The 20,312-nt window shown below is 40.4% G+C and overlaps 1 protein-coding gene across 1 annotated transcript in view; it reads left to right on the top strand.

Annotated features, from left to right (window-relative positions):
• plppr4b (phospholipid phosphatase related 4b) overlaps positions 1–9,339 on the top strand; it is a 50,895-nt gene extending 41,556 nt beyond the window's left edge. Inside the window, exon 7 of the mRNA XM_042510024.2 lies at positions 1,078–9,339. Within this exon, the coding sequence (XP_042365958.1) occupies positions 1,078–2,781 (1,704 nt within the window). The 3' untranslated portion in view covers positions 2,782–9,339. The remainder of the gene's footprint in view (positions 1–1,077) is intronic.
• The last annotated feature ends 10,973 nt before the right edge of the window (positions 9,340–20,312 follow it).

Raw genomic sequence — 20,312 nt, 5'->3', positions numbered from 1 at the left:
CAGTGGTGGATTTATTAACTAATAGTAGTTGCCCTGGTAGAGACATGCTGCTGGCATCTCTAAAGTTTTGTTTCTAATTTTAAAAAGTACAAGTCTGTAGAAGTTCACACAGTTGCTGTCATGTAATTTGTGGCCAGTTAAAGATAGGGGTTGCAGTGAAAATTGATGCTAGGTCTTAACTGTAGAAAAGCCATGCCATTCTCATTCCAAAGTTGTCAAATACTGCCACTTTTGCAGTGATGGGGTATAAGATCCCCACGTCAAAAGCCACCTTTCGCATACCCATGATACGCTGCTGGACGGCATCAGCTGAGAACACGGCCGGACAGAACCATTCCCAATGTTATTAAAAGAGTTGACAATGCTCCCGTATGGAAACTATTGTGACAGCATGATACCCCGCTGGCATTCATCAGGTTGAACTGCTGCTGGTAATGATATAATATAAGGAGCACAAAGGTTCCCATGGGGGAGGTAAGAGGGTTGCTGGATGGATCAAACAAATCCCAGACTTTAATGCGGGAAAACGGTGTTCGCTTCACATCTTAATGTGATTGTTTTTTTTCTACACCTTATCAGGTGCCTCTTTGCCTAAACTTAACCATATGTGGCCTTCTTGCCTGATCCTGACTATCCATGCCAGCATGTGCTTTTGTTGATGTCCTAGTGTTGGTTGTCATGTACTTTTGTTGCCTAAAGTTAACCATGTGCTGCCTAATCGCACAATGTATTTGTGTTGACATCACGCTAGCGGCAACCCTGAACATCAACAGCAGATGCAGAGGGATACCTGGAGCATAATATGTAGACACCAAAGTCCACTGCAAAGTGGCAACATGTGACAATTTGGGATGAGAATGTGTTGAAAAACTACAATACATTAAATTCATATATAAAATTAAATCCTCCATGCACTCTATTTTGATAAACCCATCACATACACACAATTTAAGATGAACCACAGCAAAACAGAAATTATTCAAGACACTCAAGGTTTTCTTTAGATCTCGAGCAAGGGTCATGCAAAATAAATAAATGTTGCACTTCACTTCATGTTTCTGTTTCCTCTGTCGCTAGGGGCTGTATGCAGTTGGGAATTTTCAGCCAAGTGAGGAGGCCAGTACCAGTCCCCCTCCAATTCTACACCGCCCAGCCTGCTCCCTGCCCCACATAAGCCAGGAGGCTGTACTCCACCATCTGCAAATGAAAGCCAGCATGGCTGGGGAACCTGGCATACCCACTTCCCACTCTGAGGGCCTTCTCCACCGAGGCCTTCAACAGCAGAGGCCTGATGATAGTCTGAAGCGTTCTAGTGCAGATGTAGAAGTGATCTCCCCCCGTAGCCCCCAGAGCAAAGATGCCATGGTGACCTTTAGCCACACCCTTCCTCGGGTCCACACCCCCCAGGCCATGGCAGCGTATGAAGAAGCAGCCAGACGTCATGCCGCCACCCTCCACCATGCCTCCATGGATTCCAGCCGCTCAAAGCAGCTCCTGTCTCAATGGAAAAGTAAGAACAGCAACCATAAATGCTCCCTGCAGGTCCCTGACTCTTTCTCCTCCTCTGTAGATTCGTCATCTGGCCAGTCCTCCCAGCATCCACACCACCATGGTAGCATGGAGCTTCGATCCAGCTCTGAGCCGCCAGCTATGGGCCTGAATGGAGGCTTTGATGGTCATGCATACATGTCAAAGCTGGCGACAGGTGCAAGTACCACCCTACCAAGTAACTGTAGCGGCATCACTGGAGGGGCCAGGATATCCATGCAATCTAGACCTGGGTCTTCACAGCTTGTCCACATACCAGAGGAAGCTCATGAGAATTACAACACCACCTCCCCAAGGACAGGGGGAGGAGGAGGGAGTGAGGTAATGTCGACAATAAATAGCACAGTTCAGGCCAACTGGCAAAGGGCAGCAGAGAAGACTACAGCCTGCAGGACTAACGATAATGGGCAGAACACACAGCCACGAATCATGCAAGTGATTGCTATGTCCAAGCAGCAGGGCCTACTACAGACCCATTCCAAGAGCTTAGATGAGAGCAGCATAGGCTGTGGCAACAGCACGACTTGCCAGGGTTCTGCTCGCTACAGGGCGCTAACTGATCAAGACCCCACTGGCACCATGGGGCCCAGCTCACTAGGTAGCACCACAGGCAGTATTTCAGGGAGTACTGGAGCAATTGTTAGAGTGGAAGCCCACCCTGAAAACAACAAGCCAGTGATCCAAGCTCCGTCCACTGATGGAAGTGGATCATGGAGGTGGCGGTCCCTGGATCACGGTACTGGGGCAGGTGGAGGTACAGGGACTAGTGGAACAGGAGGAGGAACTGGTGGAGGAGGGAGTTTGAGGCAGTCCTTTGAGCTCAATGATCTAAACAGAGACTCCGAAAGCTCAGACTCGGTACGTGAAGGGTCCATTGACAGGAAGCGTGTCAATCACATTGTGACCACCACCGCCACTGTTAGCACCCCACCTATAGTTACTGTTCACACCCAGAACACTGGTCAGTCAGAGCACCGGCTCCACCCCCAGGGCCTCTCCACCATAAGAGTCACTCCAGGCGATGGTAGTGGCTCTGGATCTGGAGGAGGTGGTGGTGGTGGTGGAGGTGGAGAGAGTGCTTCAGAAACACCCTCTGTCGCCTCTAGTCGTGAGTCCACCCTGCGGAGAAAAGGCAATAATATCATCCTGATTCCTGAGAGAGCCAACAGTCCTGATAACGCCCGAAACATTTTCTACAAGGGAACATCCATAACTCCTGTTTTCAAGGACTAACCTACAAAATGACTGGAAACTTCTGAGAAAATGTAGCTAAAAATGAAAGACAGACAGATTTTCAGAGAACCCCATATCTGTGACAAGTCAGTATTACCTGCCATTGTATATTATCATAATAACTTCAAAAGAGAAAGATTTTATTCAGCATGAAATTTTTGTACATGTTTACACTAAATCACAACCTTTTAAGTGTTGTAGAAATAATCACTGTGTACTTTTGTGGTCACTCCAAAGGAAACCTATTGTAATGTTGATGCTGTGCCAGTGCTTTGGAACAGGAGAACCTTTTTTAAACAGTTCCATATGTTTTGGATATAAATCATCAGAAAAAAGAAAGAAAAAAGCAAGTAGCACAGTAACGTCCAAACTGTAGCAAACCACAGCAACATAATTGTATCATAGCTGTGGAGCCAGTGTTTACTTACTTGCACTGTAAATACTGTGTATGTTTGAAAAGGGTGCTACACCAGAAAATACTATTTACTATACAACCTACTGTATAATTTGAATAGATAAAGAATGAATTATTTTAGAGTGAGCAACAATGACATTAATATGTGACAGAGATATGTTTTGTATTTTGTCTCTTTTCTGTACAGAAACCACATACTCAACAGAATACTGTTTTGAACCATAAGTGTGCTTAGCATTCCTTCTGTAGCTATGAAGTCAAATATGCTGTGACTTGCACTGAAATATGTGTTTACTGTACCTTGTATAGTGTAAACCCTGACCTTATCTTTATATTGTGTATTTACATTTGGATTTCCTACCAATCTTATATCTACAGCACAAAAAGGCAGCAAAACAGTGGAATATTATGCTTCTTTAAACTATATGATAATCAGTAGGTTTCCCAAACTCAATGCAATACTTGACCTCAATCCACCTGACTGAATTAGGCAGGTCCAGTCTGCTCAAAAGCACTCTTTGTAGCTTTCAAAAGAACATTTTGAGAAATACACTTGCTGCTGTCAAACCCAAAACCAAATGCAAACATTATCAGACACACAAAGAGAGGTAGCTCTGAAAGAAAAAGGTGACAGGCAGTTTGAGCATGTCAAAAGTTGTGTGGAGATGGAAGTCTCCCAATGAAATCACAAAAGATGAACAGCTGTCATACCAAACCAAAAGAAAAGAATATTCCTTTGATCAGATCAAATGCTGAAATAATTAAATCAGATGGCCGTGGCATACACTAGGCTTGAGCTATATGTAATATTTCATACCTTAGTATATGACGCTCTAAATATGAGGCATTATGCACTTCCACCCCCTACAAAGGAAAGTGATAATCTCATCCCTATTTTCCCTATTAAACAGAGAAATACAACAGTACACTAAAAAAACGAACTAAAAAAATAGCCGCCGGCTGTTTACAGTGCTGTAACTTCTCCCTCTGCCACTAGTTGTCTTTCAGCTCACCTGCCTGTTCCACCAGTAGAGACCTGACACTGACCTCTGGTGGTGTCAGGTCTTTCGGATGTTAAAATGCCCTGGTATACCGTAACACCTTGATACCACCCAAGCCTAGCAAGCACCTATAGCATTACCGTATAAGGGAGCCTCTTGTGTTTCTGTGCTGAGAACATTGAGGATATCAAAAACAGAACATAAACAACTATTTATAGTGAAAACCATGACCCATCTCTGTATCACTTTTATCTTTGAGTTTCAAACTGAGATATCTGGTCAAAAATGTGTTTAGCCTAGCTTAGCACAAAGATTATGCTGCCTTCCGTCTTTGTGCCAAGGAGTTGTTGGTCCAAAAATAGTTTCTAAAGTTGCATAACACAGTTACAACTTTGTCCTGTTTTCAGTTTTTCATGTTGCTTGTCAACTCCACAAGTTGTTTAAAGGCATACCAGTCTTTGTGCTTAGCTAAAGATATCAGGGACCTATTTCTGTACTGGATGCACAGAGGTGAGACTGATACTGAACTTCTCCTCTGACACTTCAGATAGCAAACAAATTTATTTCCCAAAATGTTGCAAAAAACAGATTTCTGTTCTTCATAAGCAGAACATCCTGAAACGCACTGTGCTTGCCATGGTCATAAAGCAAACTTGATTTGTTCTACAAGTACCACATGTAGCATTCTTTGATAAGGATAAACAACACTGCTGTTGAATTGTAATACCTCAGTTTAATTGTCATCATGAAATGAAAACCTTTTGGGATGATAAGTGTGGATAAGGTAGTTTTTTCTGAGTTATACACCTTCATCCAGTTTTATTCTGGAAACTCATTTCAATAAAGCAACCAGCAGATTTTCTACAGAATCCAATCCAGTGTTCAAATGCTATAAAAAGGCCAATAGATAAAAAGGACAAAAAATAATTAATATGTTTTACTTTTTTCTTACAAGCTAATACAAAGAACGAACAAGATAGTGACTGTTGGGGAAAAAACTAAAAGAGGACAGTTGTCTTAGTTAAGGGGATATAAAATGTGTTGTTTACAGTGGTTTACATGACAGTGCATATCATTATTAGGATATCAGTGGTTAAATAAGCATCCACTGAATAGAAATTAAATTTGATACAAACACAGTATTGGTGCCAATTGTGCTATGAAGATATCCATTCCAGAGTGACTATATGAGAAGATTTGCCAAAGTTAAAAATTTTCATTGAAATATAATATAAATCACCAGATGTAACTTTCAGCACTTGTACAGCTAGCCTGCATTATAATGTACATGATTTATTCTATACCCTAAGGACATTTGCATGGTCACTTTTCTATAGTGCATATCACAATATTTTTATCATAAGTGTGTTAAGAGTTCAAAAAGACTGAATTTACAGATGTGTTTAACAGTGTATCCTTTATTTCTGTGTTTAAAAGTGAGAGTTATATGGCAATCTTTTTTTCTTTTTTTTTATCTAAGTACTGTTGCCCCTTCAGGTCAATACTACAGGCTGTTTTTTGTTTCATTCCAAAACATTTTTTATTTGAAATGTGTACATAATTTAATAAATGTGTGGAAATATCTGAGGTTTTGATTCAAACTGAATCAAACGCTCAAAAAGAAAATGTTTATTTTTAAAGTCCGGGTGGATTGAATATTTGAAAGACATTCTGTTGTGTTATTTGAACAATCAAGCTTTGAGTTCTTCAAGCACTACAGTTGCTGAATTTGGTTTTAATCACCTCAGAATAATTTATTGTACCCTCTGTCATCACAATAATTAGGTCTATAATTACTGTATATACTTAGAGGTCATTACCACAGACTTGTTTTCTGTTTTTGCTTAAATCAAGCTGCTGCCCCTTCACTGCTGTACTAACATATTCTCTGCTTTGCACTAGACTTCTACATATACATATTACACTCTAAGTATCCTTCAGTGTCTACGTTGACATTCCAAGATGGCCCTACTGTTATGTCAACAAATGCACATGGTGGGATGATGCTGCATGTGGTTATCTTTTGACAACACAAACACACAGTAACCAACGCAGGAACATCAACAAATGCACAGAGGGTTAGGATTAGGAAAAGGTGCATATGGTAACATCACATTCAGACAGGAAGCAAACACCAGACTCCTGCATCAAAGTCCGTGGATTGTGCAATCCATCCACCGCCTTGTCCATTCTACAGGGACCTGTGTGCTCCTTATATTATGTCTTTACCAGCAGCGTTTCAACGTGACGCGACAGGTTCTGTCCGTCTGCATTCTTTTCTGATGCTGACAGTCTGTGTATCACGCTGCCATGGCAGGTGTTGTCCAGCCATCTACCAGCATATAGTAACACTGTGACCGGTTCTGTCCATATTCTCAGCCATCCAACGGCGTATCATGTGGACGCAAAAGGCAGCCTTTGGTGTCAGGATATTACGCCAAAAGCACTGTAAAAGCATTGCTATCTGACGACTTCGGATTGTAGACAGGCTGGCTCTTCTTAGGGAAAGGAGTTTTGAAACATGCAATATAGGAGAATATTGGGGGTTGTTAGGATGTGTGGAACACAATCCAATGAAGGTGTAATTTTAACAGGAGTTACTGAGGTGCATTTCATGGACACTGCTTTCCTATCAAATAAACACCAACTCTTCAAGTGACCACCAATCAGTATGTTTGATGCAAGCCTTAGAAAGATGATGTGTTTCAGTGGCTCAGCTTTGACAGTAAAATTTGAATCAGTTATGAGTTTAAGTCATAATTTCTTTAGAAATTATCCTTTCCTATGCAATGCTACAGGATAGCAGATAATTCAGAGGTACTATGTTATCATAAAGGAAACCATTATAATTTTCTTTTGACTGTATTTTTTTTTGTCAATAGATCCCATGAAATACCCAAACCAACAATGTGTTTCTCAGTTTCTCAGTACTCTCTGACTCCATGCTGTCTGTAGCTCTCACCTCCATCGGTTGAAAATTCAAATCTTAAAAATCACATCAAAATTATATAGTTTTTCTTTTAAAATAGCATTTTAGTAGCAAAAATAATGCACGTGGTGCTTTAATTAAATTTGTGGCAGCAGGACAATGTATGTGGGATTGACTCAAATTAAACTACAATGTGTGTGTTTGCATAAATAAAAATAACATCACCTAGTGCAGTGTGGCTGATTGGTGTGTGTTTGTAACTATAGAGTTCTTTGGCACAGAGGATGAAGATATATCAGGCTTTGATACACATCTAGTACTTGTTAGCAGGATAAGTGCATTGTTGGTTTGGGACATGGGATTTGATGACATTTAGAGAAATTTCACCAGATTTATCAGTTATTGTTGTCTTGTGCATTCTTTCACTGTAACCTGTACCAACACCATAATTGTAACTCTATAGTGATATTTTTTTGGCTGTGTTAAAGGGATAGTATGGCTTTTCCAAAGTGGGGTTGTGTGAGATATGTATCCAAAGACAGTGTATAACCTGCAGCTGATGCCAGTTGGCACAACTCCAGTTTGAAGCAGGCTGGAGTCATAGAAGCTAATCAATCTACTGCTGTGGAAGGGTCAGCAACAAAATGAATTTTAACCACAGAAAAATTACCTCCAGTTTGAGTTTATGCTATATTTAGAGTATTTTTACTGCTTTTCTAATGCCAGACAGTGATTTCTAATGGGAAAATGATGCTGTTATATCACTCTTTTCATGCCAGACTCCATTGAAAAAAGTGATGATTTAGCATCACTGAACACAGGAGCTGCTGGTCTGCCGCTGACTCGATCAGGTATTTTGTTTGTGTTATTGTGTGAATCTGAACTAACCCTTTTGAACAGCAGAGCCACAATACCACAAACTAACTAACTGATCAAAGCAGCAGCAGACCAGCAGCTTTGGTGTTCAGCAAGCTAGAAATTACTGTTTTTCTCAGTGGAGTCTGGTAGCTTTCACATTGGTGCATTAGTGGGGAACTGAAGCCATTAATGGCTTCTCCTGTCAAATGGGCTAATTGACAAGAGGTTAAGCAGTGAAAATATTCTCAATATAGTGTACCCTAAAACTAATCTTGATTTTTTTTTAAGTCAGACTTCTTTGGCTAAAATACTTTTTCCACCTTTAATTCACAGCAGTACTTAGCTTTCATGTCAAACTCCTGCCTGCTTCTCTAAACTGGGGACGTGGTGGCTCACATCTACGATAGATAATACATTGACTATGGATGAAAACCCCATACAACACTTCGAAAAATCCAAACTGCCCCTACTAACCTACATACTGGAGAAATATGACTGCCTTTCAAATTACAGAAAACATACAAAAAGTACAGGAGTTACTGACTAAAGTACTGCAGATTTCTGATGATGTGCAATACAATTCAGCTACCCACTGAAACAGCAGTCCATGCATTATTCCAGACTAACATTTCATACCAGCATATTTACAACAGACATATCAAAATGGACTGCCATTATAGTCTGTACTCACAGTACATGATGCTGCAGATGTGAAACCAGCCTGTAAGACATCACCTGATCATGGCAATCTTTACAAAGTTGATCTAACAAGATGGGAGGGTGCAAAATAGAACTTACTTTCTTTAGATCAAAGCCTTAACAATGACCATAGACCCTTTAGGATTGCAGAAGAGAACCCCCCCCCCCCAGAGTAACATAACTGATACATAGATTGGATATAAAGAAAACAGATGTGACATGAGTATTTCTCTGGCAATGTTTTAAAGGATTTGTCTGATTTAGTCTTTCCCAAAGGCCTGTAAAATCAAAGATGGAAATGTGACACGTGGGTAGAAATGTAGATCCAATAAGTAGACCTGTGAATGGATGCTCTCTGCATGTGTAGCCTCGTGTGTTGTCCCTGGATGAATAATTCATGTTTTCTGATACTGTGATCAGCTGTATGAATTCTATGCAGCAAGAAAAAAATTCATAAAAACGGATTTACCATAAGTTGAGGTCAAAAAGAAAAAAAACAAAGGCTCAAAAGTTACATTTTGTGTAACAATCAAAGTAGCAAATCATTGACTGCTTAAAGAGTAAGCAGTCACACAGAGCATTCAGAGCACGCTGATCAGGGTAGATGACAAATTGTGCATTGTCCAAATGACTGGAATAAATGTTTGCTATTTAAACCACCCTGTGTATTTCCTCTCATCCATGTGGCTGTTGGTTCAGATTCACACTTTGTTTTATTACGGCCTAAAATCCACAGCAATTTACTGAAGTGGATTTGCTGATTATTACAATGTGACATTTACAAATGGACATGTGATTGAGACTCAGACAAGACAATAAAAAAGTTGAGTGAGTAAAAAAAATGAAACAAGGGTATGTTAACAATTGACTTGTTTAAAAAAAAAGGATGTTGCTCTTTATATTAAATTTGAAATTACATTTAATTTGATTTAAAATAAACAATTGAAACAAAGGAAAAAAGTAAAATACAATAAACCTAGTTCTCTTTGAATGTACAGTAGTATGCAAAAATCCACCATACATTTTTTGTTTTAGAAAAGTTGTAATGAGGACGTAATATACACATTTATTGCTTAGTCTCTTTATGAAGATACAAAGAATACAGAAAACATGTACAATGTTTTCAAACAGCAAAAAACAAAAACAAACAAAATTAAAACAAAATGACTTTTTCTGACTGAAGTCAATATTTAGTGTGAAACATGGAATCATACAACCATAACAAAAGGCAGCTCAAACAATCAATACTGAGCTTTGGACATGTCTTGAATGCTATTACAGTACTAAAGATTAGTACTGTAAATCTCATATTGCCTGCCTAAGAGAGTTCAAGACACGCTAAGTGGAAATGGAGGTCACAGAAAACATAAGCCTGATGGGGTTGTTTTATTCTGAAATATTTGCATTTTTAATACTGTATACTGGTTGTATTTTTGTAAAGAGACTACTGTGAAATAAATATGTATGGTCAGTGTAACCTTGCTAAAATAAAGTTCAGAGTGGCCTAAGACTTATGCATAGTACTGCATGTGCAGAGGTGTTTTGCATATCAGAGTTGTCCAGCAAAGAGCTACAGCTGGTGCCTGACCACATTCATGTTTAGTTTTTATAATCATCTGCAACAGGGTGCATCTCTGCCCTGACTACAGCCTTTAGAGTAGTGCTATTCACCATAGTCTCATCACAAAGCTAAACTGAGCAAGTTGTAGCTTTAAGAAGAGGAAATTGTTGTTGATATGACTAATTCTATGGCAGCTTTTGTCAAGTAGTAGCAGAAACATTATCCAGTCTCCAGAATAAATGTTGGCATTGTATGTTTCTGCAAACCAAGTATATATTACATTTCTGCATTATTATGTAGTGGATATTAACACGTTCTCATCCCAAGACACATATTGCCACTTCTTTAGTGGACTTCTGTGTATACATATTAACTTCAGGTAGGGCTGGGTGATATCGAAAAAGTCTTATCATGATAATTTTATTAATCAGTCGATATTGATATATATCACAATATACATCAAATCACTATTTCTGGCAAGCTTAAAGGTTCCCTTTTACTCCTAATAGATATATTAAGATATCATAAGGTTAATTTTGGTTTAAATATTTATTTTCTGTCAGACATTGAACTTGACAAATATACTGTAGAACAGGCATCACCAACTGGTGGACCTACTTTACTAAAAGAGGTCCAGTTACTAAATTTTCCTTCCAGCAAAGGTCTGAACCCTCACACCTAAAATCAGTATCACAACTAATTCAGCATTTTACTTCAATTATACTTAATGAACAATTATTTTGCTTTTTTTGTAGTTTATTTTTGCCCCCATAGTTCACTGACACAGTTTCATTTGACCATGGTGTGTTGGAGTGTAATAAACATATGATTTATTATTTATTAAACTTTCCAGCATTATATAAAAATTAAAAGCTCCATCAAACAAACTTCAGGTAAATTTAAGCACATTGTGCTGATAATAGGTCAACCTCTCCTGACTGCAGGACTCTGACTTCAACTTCTGTGAATCTTCTGTGAAACTTTTGAGTAGGCCTACATCTCCTATAGCTGCCAACAGCTTGCCAACATTCACAGTTGGAGAAAGGGTGAAAATAAGGTCATGTGCTTGTGGCCCCAGGCTCCGAAAATCTGCCCCTGGTAAAAATAATGAGAGCTCAGCTGGTTGAGACACAGAGCGATGCATCCTGGTGTTTCTAAATAATTCCATCCAAAGTCGGATTAAACCTGAAACTAACACAAAGTAGTCTGTAGCGGTCTAAAGAAGGCATTTCAAATGAAGCTGGGATGTCAACACAAGCACATGGTTAGGATTTAGCAATCAAAGCATGTGTTTATTTTTACTCAAGAAAAGCATATGGCAACATGTATAGTTGTACATGTATAGCAATAGTATCCAGCTAATTCCCTGATAAATTGTCAATTATCTCAAAATCCTCATCAGAACTGTACTCTGCTGTGTCACTTCAGGTAGTTTCATGAAACATTCTGCCAAATCCTCATCTTCTGCTTGAACTAGTTCAGTTACATACTGTGCAGGGTATATTTTCTTGGAGCCATTTTCGCTCAACCTGCCCTGTGACCTCACTCTGACCCCAGCGCATAAGCAGGTTTGAAGTTTAAGAGCTACTTCAAAGGCCTTGATTTAAATATGGTTACTCTGCCCCTATAGGTTTATCTCAGTTTCTCTTTATTAAGTGTGTGTGTGTGTGTGTGTGTGTGTGTGTGTGTGTGAGTGTGATCAGAGAGAGGTTGCTATATGTATGTGAGAGTCAGTCATCTCAAAATATCAAGCTCTGGGGTTTATAGTTCCATTGTGTAGGATTGAGGGGGATATTTTGGCAGTAATGGAATAAATGTATGCTGTTTTTAGTGTAGAATCACCTCAAAAAATAAGAATGCTTGTGTTGTTGTAATCAAAGAATGAGCGATTTTGGGAGCGGGTCCTTGGCACTATGTTGCATTGCTGTGTTTCTACAGTAGCCCAGAATGGACAAATGCAGGCTATTGACAAAGCCATTCACGTTCTTACATCAGCCACATTAATTAGTGGCTCCTCTATGATGAGAGCATTATAAAAATTGTATTTTATAATTTGACAGTATCTTTTTTTCCGGATTTAAATAATGTAAGGCTGTATTCACATAGCTTCCTGCTACAAAGCATTGACCCTGTTGGCAAAATTCTAAGAAGAACTCCTAAAGTAAAACAGAAGTGGCGGGGTGTTAAGAGTTACTTGAGCAGAGGAGGAAATGGCACAAACACAAAGAGACTAGAAAAATATTCTCCAAACACTGGGTGAGAATGAGTTCATAAAAAGCCACAGTTAGATGGCGCTGGATGAATGTTTGGGGTCAATCTTAATTAAGGTTGAGCTCACATCTCCCACCCAACACAGCAATGATAATACACCAGAACTTTAAGAGATCACAGCATTAAGATATTTGTAACTAAAAAATCTAAGCCTTCACAGTCTCAAATAGTGACACAGTTCATTTAATTTCCTGTTGGTTTTGCAGGCTCACAAAAGACAGACAGGTGGTATCTGTTGTGTGTGTATCCTCCTGAGACCCAGAAGAAAATAGGTTTATATATTTAGATTTTTCCAGATTATTTAGTTAATTTGTGCTTTTGTTGACATCCCAGCATTTGTCCCATGTGCTATTGCTGCCAAAACATAACCACATGCTTTTGTTGACATCCTGGTGTCAGTAACGGCATCTCGGAATGTAAACAGCAGACGCAGAAGGATATCTAGAGATTAACACAGTATAAAGACGTGGAACTTCACTGACAAATTGGTAATACGTGAGGACTTGGGATGATGATGTGTTGGACATGTACATTAAAAGAGTTATTGGTCTCCATAATTATTCCTATTTCTATACTTCTATTTTTCTATGACGAAATTCTTTTATGGAAAGGCTTTAGCACTTTGAGCAACAAAACCAGGTAGGTATCCTCCAAAGTTACAGTCATATTACTACCAAATTCACACTTTGTGTTACCGTCCCTCTACCACCGTTCAGCAAGGAAATGCTGTCACAGAGGATGTTTCATACTTAAAAAATATTTTAACACTGAAAGATACCCACTTTATTTGTTTAAAACAGACAGCAGAGGCCTCATGTTAGCAAGGTTTCTTATTTGACATTATATTCTGATTGTAATTAGGGTACGTCAGGGGTTAGCGTGTTAAGTAGACCTGCATACATTAGGCCAGTGGTTCTCAAATGGGGGTAGTTTGACCCACTGACCCAGCGCACTTGTCAACGACCTGTCGTTACCAGATAAAACTGTAACTATGGAGACGTGGCTAAAGCGCAGCAGCAATGCTGCTGAAAGTACGGATAAACAAGTGAAAAAGAAGGCAAAACCAGAGCCGACGAAGTACAGAAAGTACATGGAAGAGTATGTTTTAATGGGATTTACGTCCACGAGCTCTGACCCACCCCAGGCACTGTGTTTTTTTTGCGGGGAGAAATTAGCCAACGCTAGCATGAAGCCGGCGCATCTCCAGCGGCATCTCACCACAAAACATGGATGTCATGTTGGTAAGCCACCAGAGTTCTTCAGGAGAAAACTTTCTGACTTCAAGTCATCCCAAGCCACAATGTGAAAAGCCTCCACTACATCAGCCAAAGCCCTGGAGGCTTCTTATGCGGTGTCTTTGCTCGTTGCTAAAGCCAAAAAACCGTTCACCATAGCGAAAGACCTACTGCTCCCCGCCGCTGTTGTATTGGCCGAAACTATGCCTCCCTGCCACCAAGAATGACAAAGATCCTCAGTGAGGTGCAAGCCCATATTTCTCACTAAAATGTACTGAGTACATTTTTTTCCTGTTCATAAATCACTGCGTTACATGCTGTTCAAATCAAATCAAATGTTCAATGCAAACTGATTAAAGTGCAATCTTCTTTTTTAAATTCTAAAAGAGGTAATGTTAATTATTTTTTGTGAGCAAATCTTTATTTATAAAGTTAATTTATTTTTTAAACAAAATATTATTTATTTATAATTAAGTTATAGATGTATTTCTGTGAACACATTTTTGTTATTTATGTATATTTTTTATTTTGTACCATTACAGAGACCAATATAAATTAGCAGCGTTTTGCATATTTGAGTTTTGACAGTGACCACCTTCCTGGTCGTCACCGTCTTCTGTTTTTCTTTTTTGTTTCTACATGCAATGTTTGCAATATGAATGTATTTGTCAGATTCACTGACATAAGTTGTTTGGCTTTAATAAATCAGACACTGATTTTACAGCACTGTACCTCTTTTTTCTTCCAAAAATGTTTTGCCCGTGTCAGGGGGTACTTGACTAAAAATATATTTCTAAGGGGGTACATCACTGAAAAAAGTTTGAGAACCACTGCATTAGGCAGTATGAAATATTCTAAGCACTTTAGGGTCGGCATTTGACATCCTTCCAAGGGCACCACAAATATCCAGAAATGGACTAGTCCATACATACAGTGTTTGTGTATGTATGGATTAGTCAAACCATTTAACACTCTTATGTACTATTGTAGTGAGACAAGCCAAGTCCTCCTTTGTCTGTGCCCTGTGAGGTCAACGGCCTGCCTTTCACAGCTAATGTTTCACCACAACCCGACACCCCATTCTCCTTTTCACTCTCTGTAGTGAGTCAAGTGATGGAACAGGGCCGGCTGAGGAAACTGTGTGCTTCCATTTTTAGAAAAGCTGCCAGGGATCTTGCTTCACAGGGACCCAGGACATTTGGGGTGCTTATAAATATGCACTGAGACTATTTTAAGAGAACAGTAATTATCAAATATGGATGAACTGAAAAATGTGTTTTTCCTGCATGTTTACTAGTAGCTCCTATGGGGTCACATGGTAAGGGAAAAAAAAAAACATGAGTAAGTAAACATGCGTAAATCTTTGCATAATGTTTTGAAACTGTACGCTTCTTTTTTCTACACAGCAGCAAATGTATACAGCTGTTTTGCAGCTCCCTGGGGATTTAAGCTTCCATTTTTCTATTTTTTTTTCTTCACAATATAGCTTGTGACAACACAATCATTAGGGTTTAAGGGGTATAACTGTAGTTGTAATTGGTTCTGTTCAAACATGCCGAATTGTGACTGCATCGCTTACTACTTACCTTAAATATTTTCTGAGACATTTTTTAGTGTACAGTTTAACTGGACAAATTAGAAAATTCATATGAACGATATATAGCTTCTGGCTTGGGGGTCATTCTTCCCAAGTCATCACATAAGCTATTGCTGCTTTGTCCGTGGACATCGCATCTACTTTTTACCTCCTAGTTATCCTCCTGTGTCTGCTGTTGATATTCTGGAATGCAGCAACCAAAGCTTGGATGCAAACAAAAGTACAACATGGTGGGATTATGCATGGGTGGCTGGGATAAGGCAACAGAAGCATGTGGTTAGTTTTACAAAAAAAAACATCATGGTTTGACTCTACATTCATACAGGAAGCAGATACTGAGTTCTTTGGTGAAAGTCTGTGATTTGTTGGATCCATACACCCCTCCTCCCACCTGCCCTAAAGAGACCCTCATATGGCCATAACAAGCTCCGTCAAGCCGCTTTATCAATTTACGCCGCCCATCCGCATATAATACGGCCCGCCCGACGGTGTGTCATACTGCTGCTACAGGTGGCTTTTGTCATCTGTATATTACGCCAAAATCACTGACAATGTTGCGTGATTGGATGGCTTTGAAATGAGAACAAGCTGGTGACTGACGTGATTGACAGCTGTGTTAGAGACTCTTCTGCTCTGTTTAGAGGTTTTCCTTCAGCTGCGGTAGATTCCGGCAGATTCCCTTCAAGGTGCTACAAAGAGGACAAGGAACATGAGTTGTTTTTTTTTTCACTTACCTGTCTCATGAACTACTGTGTTGAAATAGTGCTAGCTGAGCGTTTGGTGTCCTCCTAATAAGACAGTATACAGAGGATTCAAAACAGAATCATCATCAGCTGTCCTAACCTCGCCGGGACCAAACCTAAAAGTTTGTTTTGGTGCTCTTATACACTTCAAAGCTCAGCATCATGACACCAGGAATGAAACGATGGAATTAAACAACAGAATTATAAGACAAAATACATAGTTTGATACTGCCTTTTAGAACAGCAAAGATGTGTTTTCTGATCTGACACCCTTGACATCATTGGTCTCCTCTGTACATCCTGACTATCTTCTGACTTCCTCTTTGGCTCCTGATGTACAAGAATCTAAATTCTTACTACTGTGAGAGGACTTTATCACGTCTTGAATTTAATTACTGTCGACAACTTTTCTTGGCAGAGCAGTCTATGATTTTGGTAGCTGTGATACTTCAACTCAACACATGTATAAATATATTGAAATAACTTTTTCAACTGATCCCAAACTACAGCCACAGCCTTCATGTAGTTAATACCAAGTCCAAGTTAAGTAGCAATGATGTGTAGATGATGAAGAAACCTCCGCTGACACCGACTTGGTTGCATAAGAATCAATTTATTACAACAAAGTTCAGCATCCACCAGGCACCCTGGTCTGCCTGGGAGAGGATTCAGGATCAATGCGAATCTCTCTCTCTTACAGCTCATGCAAGTCTCTTATATAGGTCCAGGCATCAATACATTCTTCAGAAAAGCAACTCCTCACCTGCTGTGATCAATCACAAGACCCCACAAATATGCCCTTTTCTGAAAGGAGCCTCCTTCCATGTTACTTTTAGCCTGGTGCCACTTGGCTGCACTTGAATTTAGGTTATGCCCAAAACACAACCCTGATTATCTGCTGTTTACGTTCCAAGATGCTGCCACCCACACCAGAATGTCAAGTCAAGTCAATTTTATTTATAAAGCCCATTATCACAAATCACAGTTTGCCTCAGAGGGCGTTATAGCATACAACGTCCCTCTGCCCTTAGACCCTCACATCGACTAAGGGACCCCCCCAAAAAACATGGCAGTAGAAGATGGTGCCAAGTAGGACCACAGCAAAAGCACAACCAAGACCACAATCCAGGCTGAGCTGGAGGTACAGCATCAGTGCAACCACAACACGAGCACAGCCAAAGGAAGGATGACAGCATCAGCACAGCCATTACCACGGTCAAGGCATAGCCAAGAACCAGGAAAACTACCAAAGAAGGAAGCACAAATGCTCCAGAGAGGAAGCTGAGTTAGTGTAATGCAGTAACGAGCGAGAGAAGGAAAAAGGAGTCAGTGTATCAAAGAAAGTCCCCTGGTAGACTAGACATATGTCAGCCTAATAAGAGGTTGGTCCAGGCAACCTGAGCCAGCCCTAATTATAAGTTTTATCAGAGAGGAAAGTCTTAAGTCTACTCTTAAAATTGGAGACAGTGTCTGCCTCTTGGACGAAAGTGGAAGATGGTTCCAAAAAAGAGGAGTGAGGTAACTGAAGGCTCTGGTTCCCATCCTGTGTTTGGAGACTTTATGGAACCTGACCATTGACAGCTTTATAGGAAAGGAGAAGGATTTTAAATTCCACTTTGGATGTCAACAAAAGCACATGGCAACCAATGCAGTGACATCAACAAATGCACACGCTTAGGATTAAGTAACAGTGGCATGAATGGCAAGGTTTGTCATATTCAGACAGGAAGCAAACACCAGAGTCCCAGGTGAAAGTCCATGGTTTGTGGATCTACCACCCTTCCCGCCTGCCCTGTAGGGATGTTCACTCACCTTATATCAGGTCGTTACCAGCAGTGTTTAAACCTGATGCTGTCCAGTGGCTTTTCATGCAGACACGACAGGTTCCGTCTGGCTGTGTTCTCAACTGATACTGCCTGTCAACATCTCATGCTGATGCGGGAGGTACCATTTGGCCATCTGGCAGCATATCATAACACTGCATCTGGTTCTGTCCAGCAGCATTCTTAGCTGACGCCGCCCAGAGAAAAACTCTCTGAATCAGTTCTAATGAAGGTACCTGGTTTTGGAGCACGTGTCGGGCGGAGAGTTATTTCCCCCCGACACGTGCGGAAATTATCTCATAACTATTCGAGATAAAATCCATCACCTCTTACCCTCAACTGACCTGACCCCGAACTCAGATAGCCTGATTATGGCAACAAGGCCCGAAATTTATCTAGACCATTTCTCCCCCATTGACCTTCATCAACTCTATACTTTGGTTTCTGCATCTAAGCCATCAACATGCCTGCTAGACACCATCCCAACTAAGCTCCTTAAGGAAGTTTTACCTTTATTAGACAACTTTTTATTAGATATAATCAACGCGTCTTTATTGACAGGTTATGTACCCCAGTCTTTTAAAGTAGCTGTCATTAAACCTCTTCTAAAGAAGCCCACTCTTGATCCTGAGATTTTACCTAACTATAGACCGATATCTAATCTCCCCTTTATTTCTAAAATCCTTGAGAGAGTGGTTGCTCATCAGCTCTGTGACTTTCTCCGAGACAACAGTTAATTCGAGGACTTTCAGTCAGGCTTTAGAGTTCATCATAGCACAGAGACGGCACTAGTAAAAATTAATAACGACTTATTTATCGCTTCTGACACAGGTCTGATCTCTGTTTTAATCCTATTAGATCTCAGTGCTGCATTTGACACAATTGACCATCAAATCTTACTGCACAGACTTGAAACCTCAATTGGCCTTAAAGGAACGTCACTAGCCTGGTTTAAGTCATACTTATCAGATCGTTCCCAATTTGTTCACATCAATGATCAACCCTCCGCACATACAAAGGTCTGCTTTGGAGTGCCACAAGGTTCGGTGCTTGGACCAATCCTTTTCACTTTATATATGCTTCCTCTAGGCAACATAATTAGAAAACATTCCTTAAATTTCCATTGTTATGCTGATGATACGCAATTATATCTATCTATGAAACCAGATGAAACTGATCAGCTATCTAGACTTCAAACATGTCTTAAGGATGTAAAAGCCTGGATGAGCCGTAATTTCCTGATGTTGAATTCAGACAAAACTGAAGTTATTGTTCTTGGCCCAAAACACCTCAGAAGCTCCTTTTCCGACAATGTAATTTCTCTAGATGGCATTACCTTGGCCTCTAGCACAACTGTAAGGAACCTCGGAGTTTTATTTGACCAGGATTTATCCTTTGCCTCCCATATAAAACAAACTTCAAGGACGGCTTTCTTTCACTTGTGTAACATCGCAAAAATTAGACATATCCTATCCCAAACAGATGCTGAAAAATTAGTACATGCATTTGTCACCTCTAGGCTGGATTACTGTAATTCCCTATTATTTGGTTGCCCAAACAAATCTCTTAGGTCTCTCCAACTGGTGCAGAACGCTGCTGCTCGTGTTTTAACAAGCAAGAAAAGGGATCATATTTCTCCTGTTTTAGCTTCTCTGCACTGGCTCCCTGTGAAATCCAGGATTGAATTTAAAATCCTCCTCCTTACTTACAAAGCTCTAAATGGTCAGGCTCCATCCTATCTGTCACAGCTCATGGTTCCTTACCAACCCTCAAGATCACTGCGCTCTGAAAACGCAGGGTTACTTGTTGTTCCCAAAATTTCCAAAAGTAGGTTAGGAACCAGAGCCTTCAGCTACCATGCTCCTCTCCTATGGAACCATCTTCCAGTTTCGGTCAGGGAGGCAGACACCGTTTCAACTTTTAAGGGTAGACTTAAGACCTTCCTCTTTGATAAAGCTTATAATTAGGGCTGGCTCAGGCTGCCTGGACCAGCCCATAGTTAGGCTGACATAGGTTTAACCTGCCGGGGGACTTCCTATGATACGCTGAGCTCCTTTTCCTTCTCTCAATGCTGCCATCAGAAATCATGCATGTCTGTTTACTGCATTGCCATGTGCAAGCTTAGCTTAGCTCTGTGATAGCCATGTGATACTCTCACTACCTGGGGCTCGCGATTACAGAGCCTGGGTCTGTTGAACTGCACTACGCTAATCCTGTTGCCTCTCGGGAGCGTTCCTGCTCCCTTGTTTCCTAGTTTCCCTGATCCTGGCTGTAACCTTGACTGTGCCTGACCGTGGTGATAGCTGTGCTGATGCCGCGACCCTGCCTTTGGTTGTGCTCGTGCTGTGGCTGTACTGATTCTGTGCCCCCCGCTCGCCCTGATCGTGGTCTGGTCCTGG

This window comes from Plectropomus leopardus, chromosome 21, assembly GCF_026936395.1.
Source record: "Plectropomus leopardus strain MGB_pleo_1.0 chromosome 21, ASM2693639v1, whole genome shotgun sequence".
Lineage (NCBI taxonomy): Eukaryota > Metazoa > Chordata > Actinopteri > Perciformes > Serranidae > Plectropomus > Plectropomus leopardus.
Note: the sequence above shows the minus strand (reverse complement) of the source record. Positions and strands in the feature narration are given on the sequence as shown.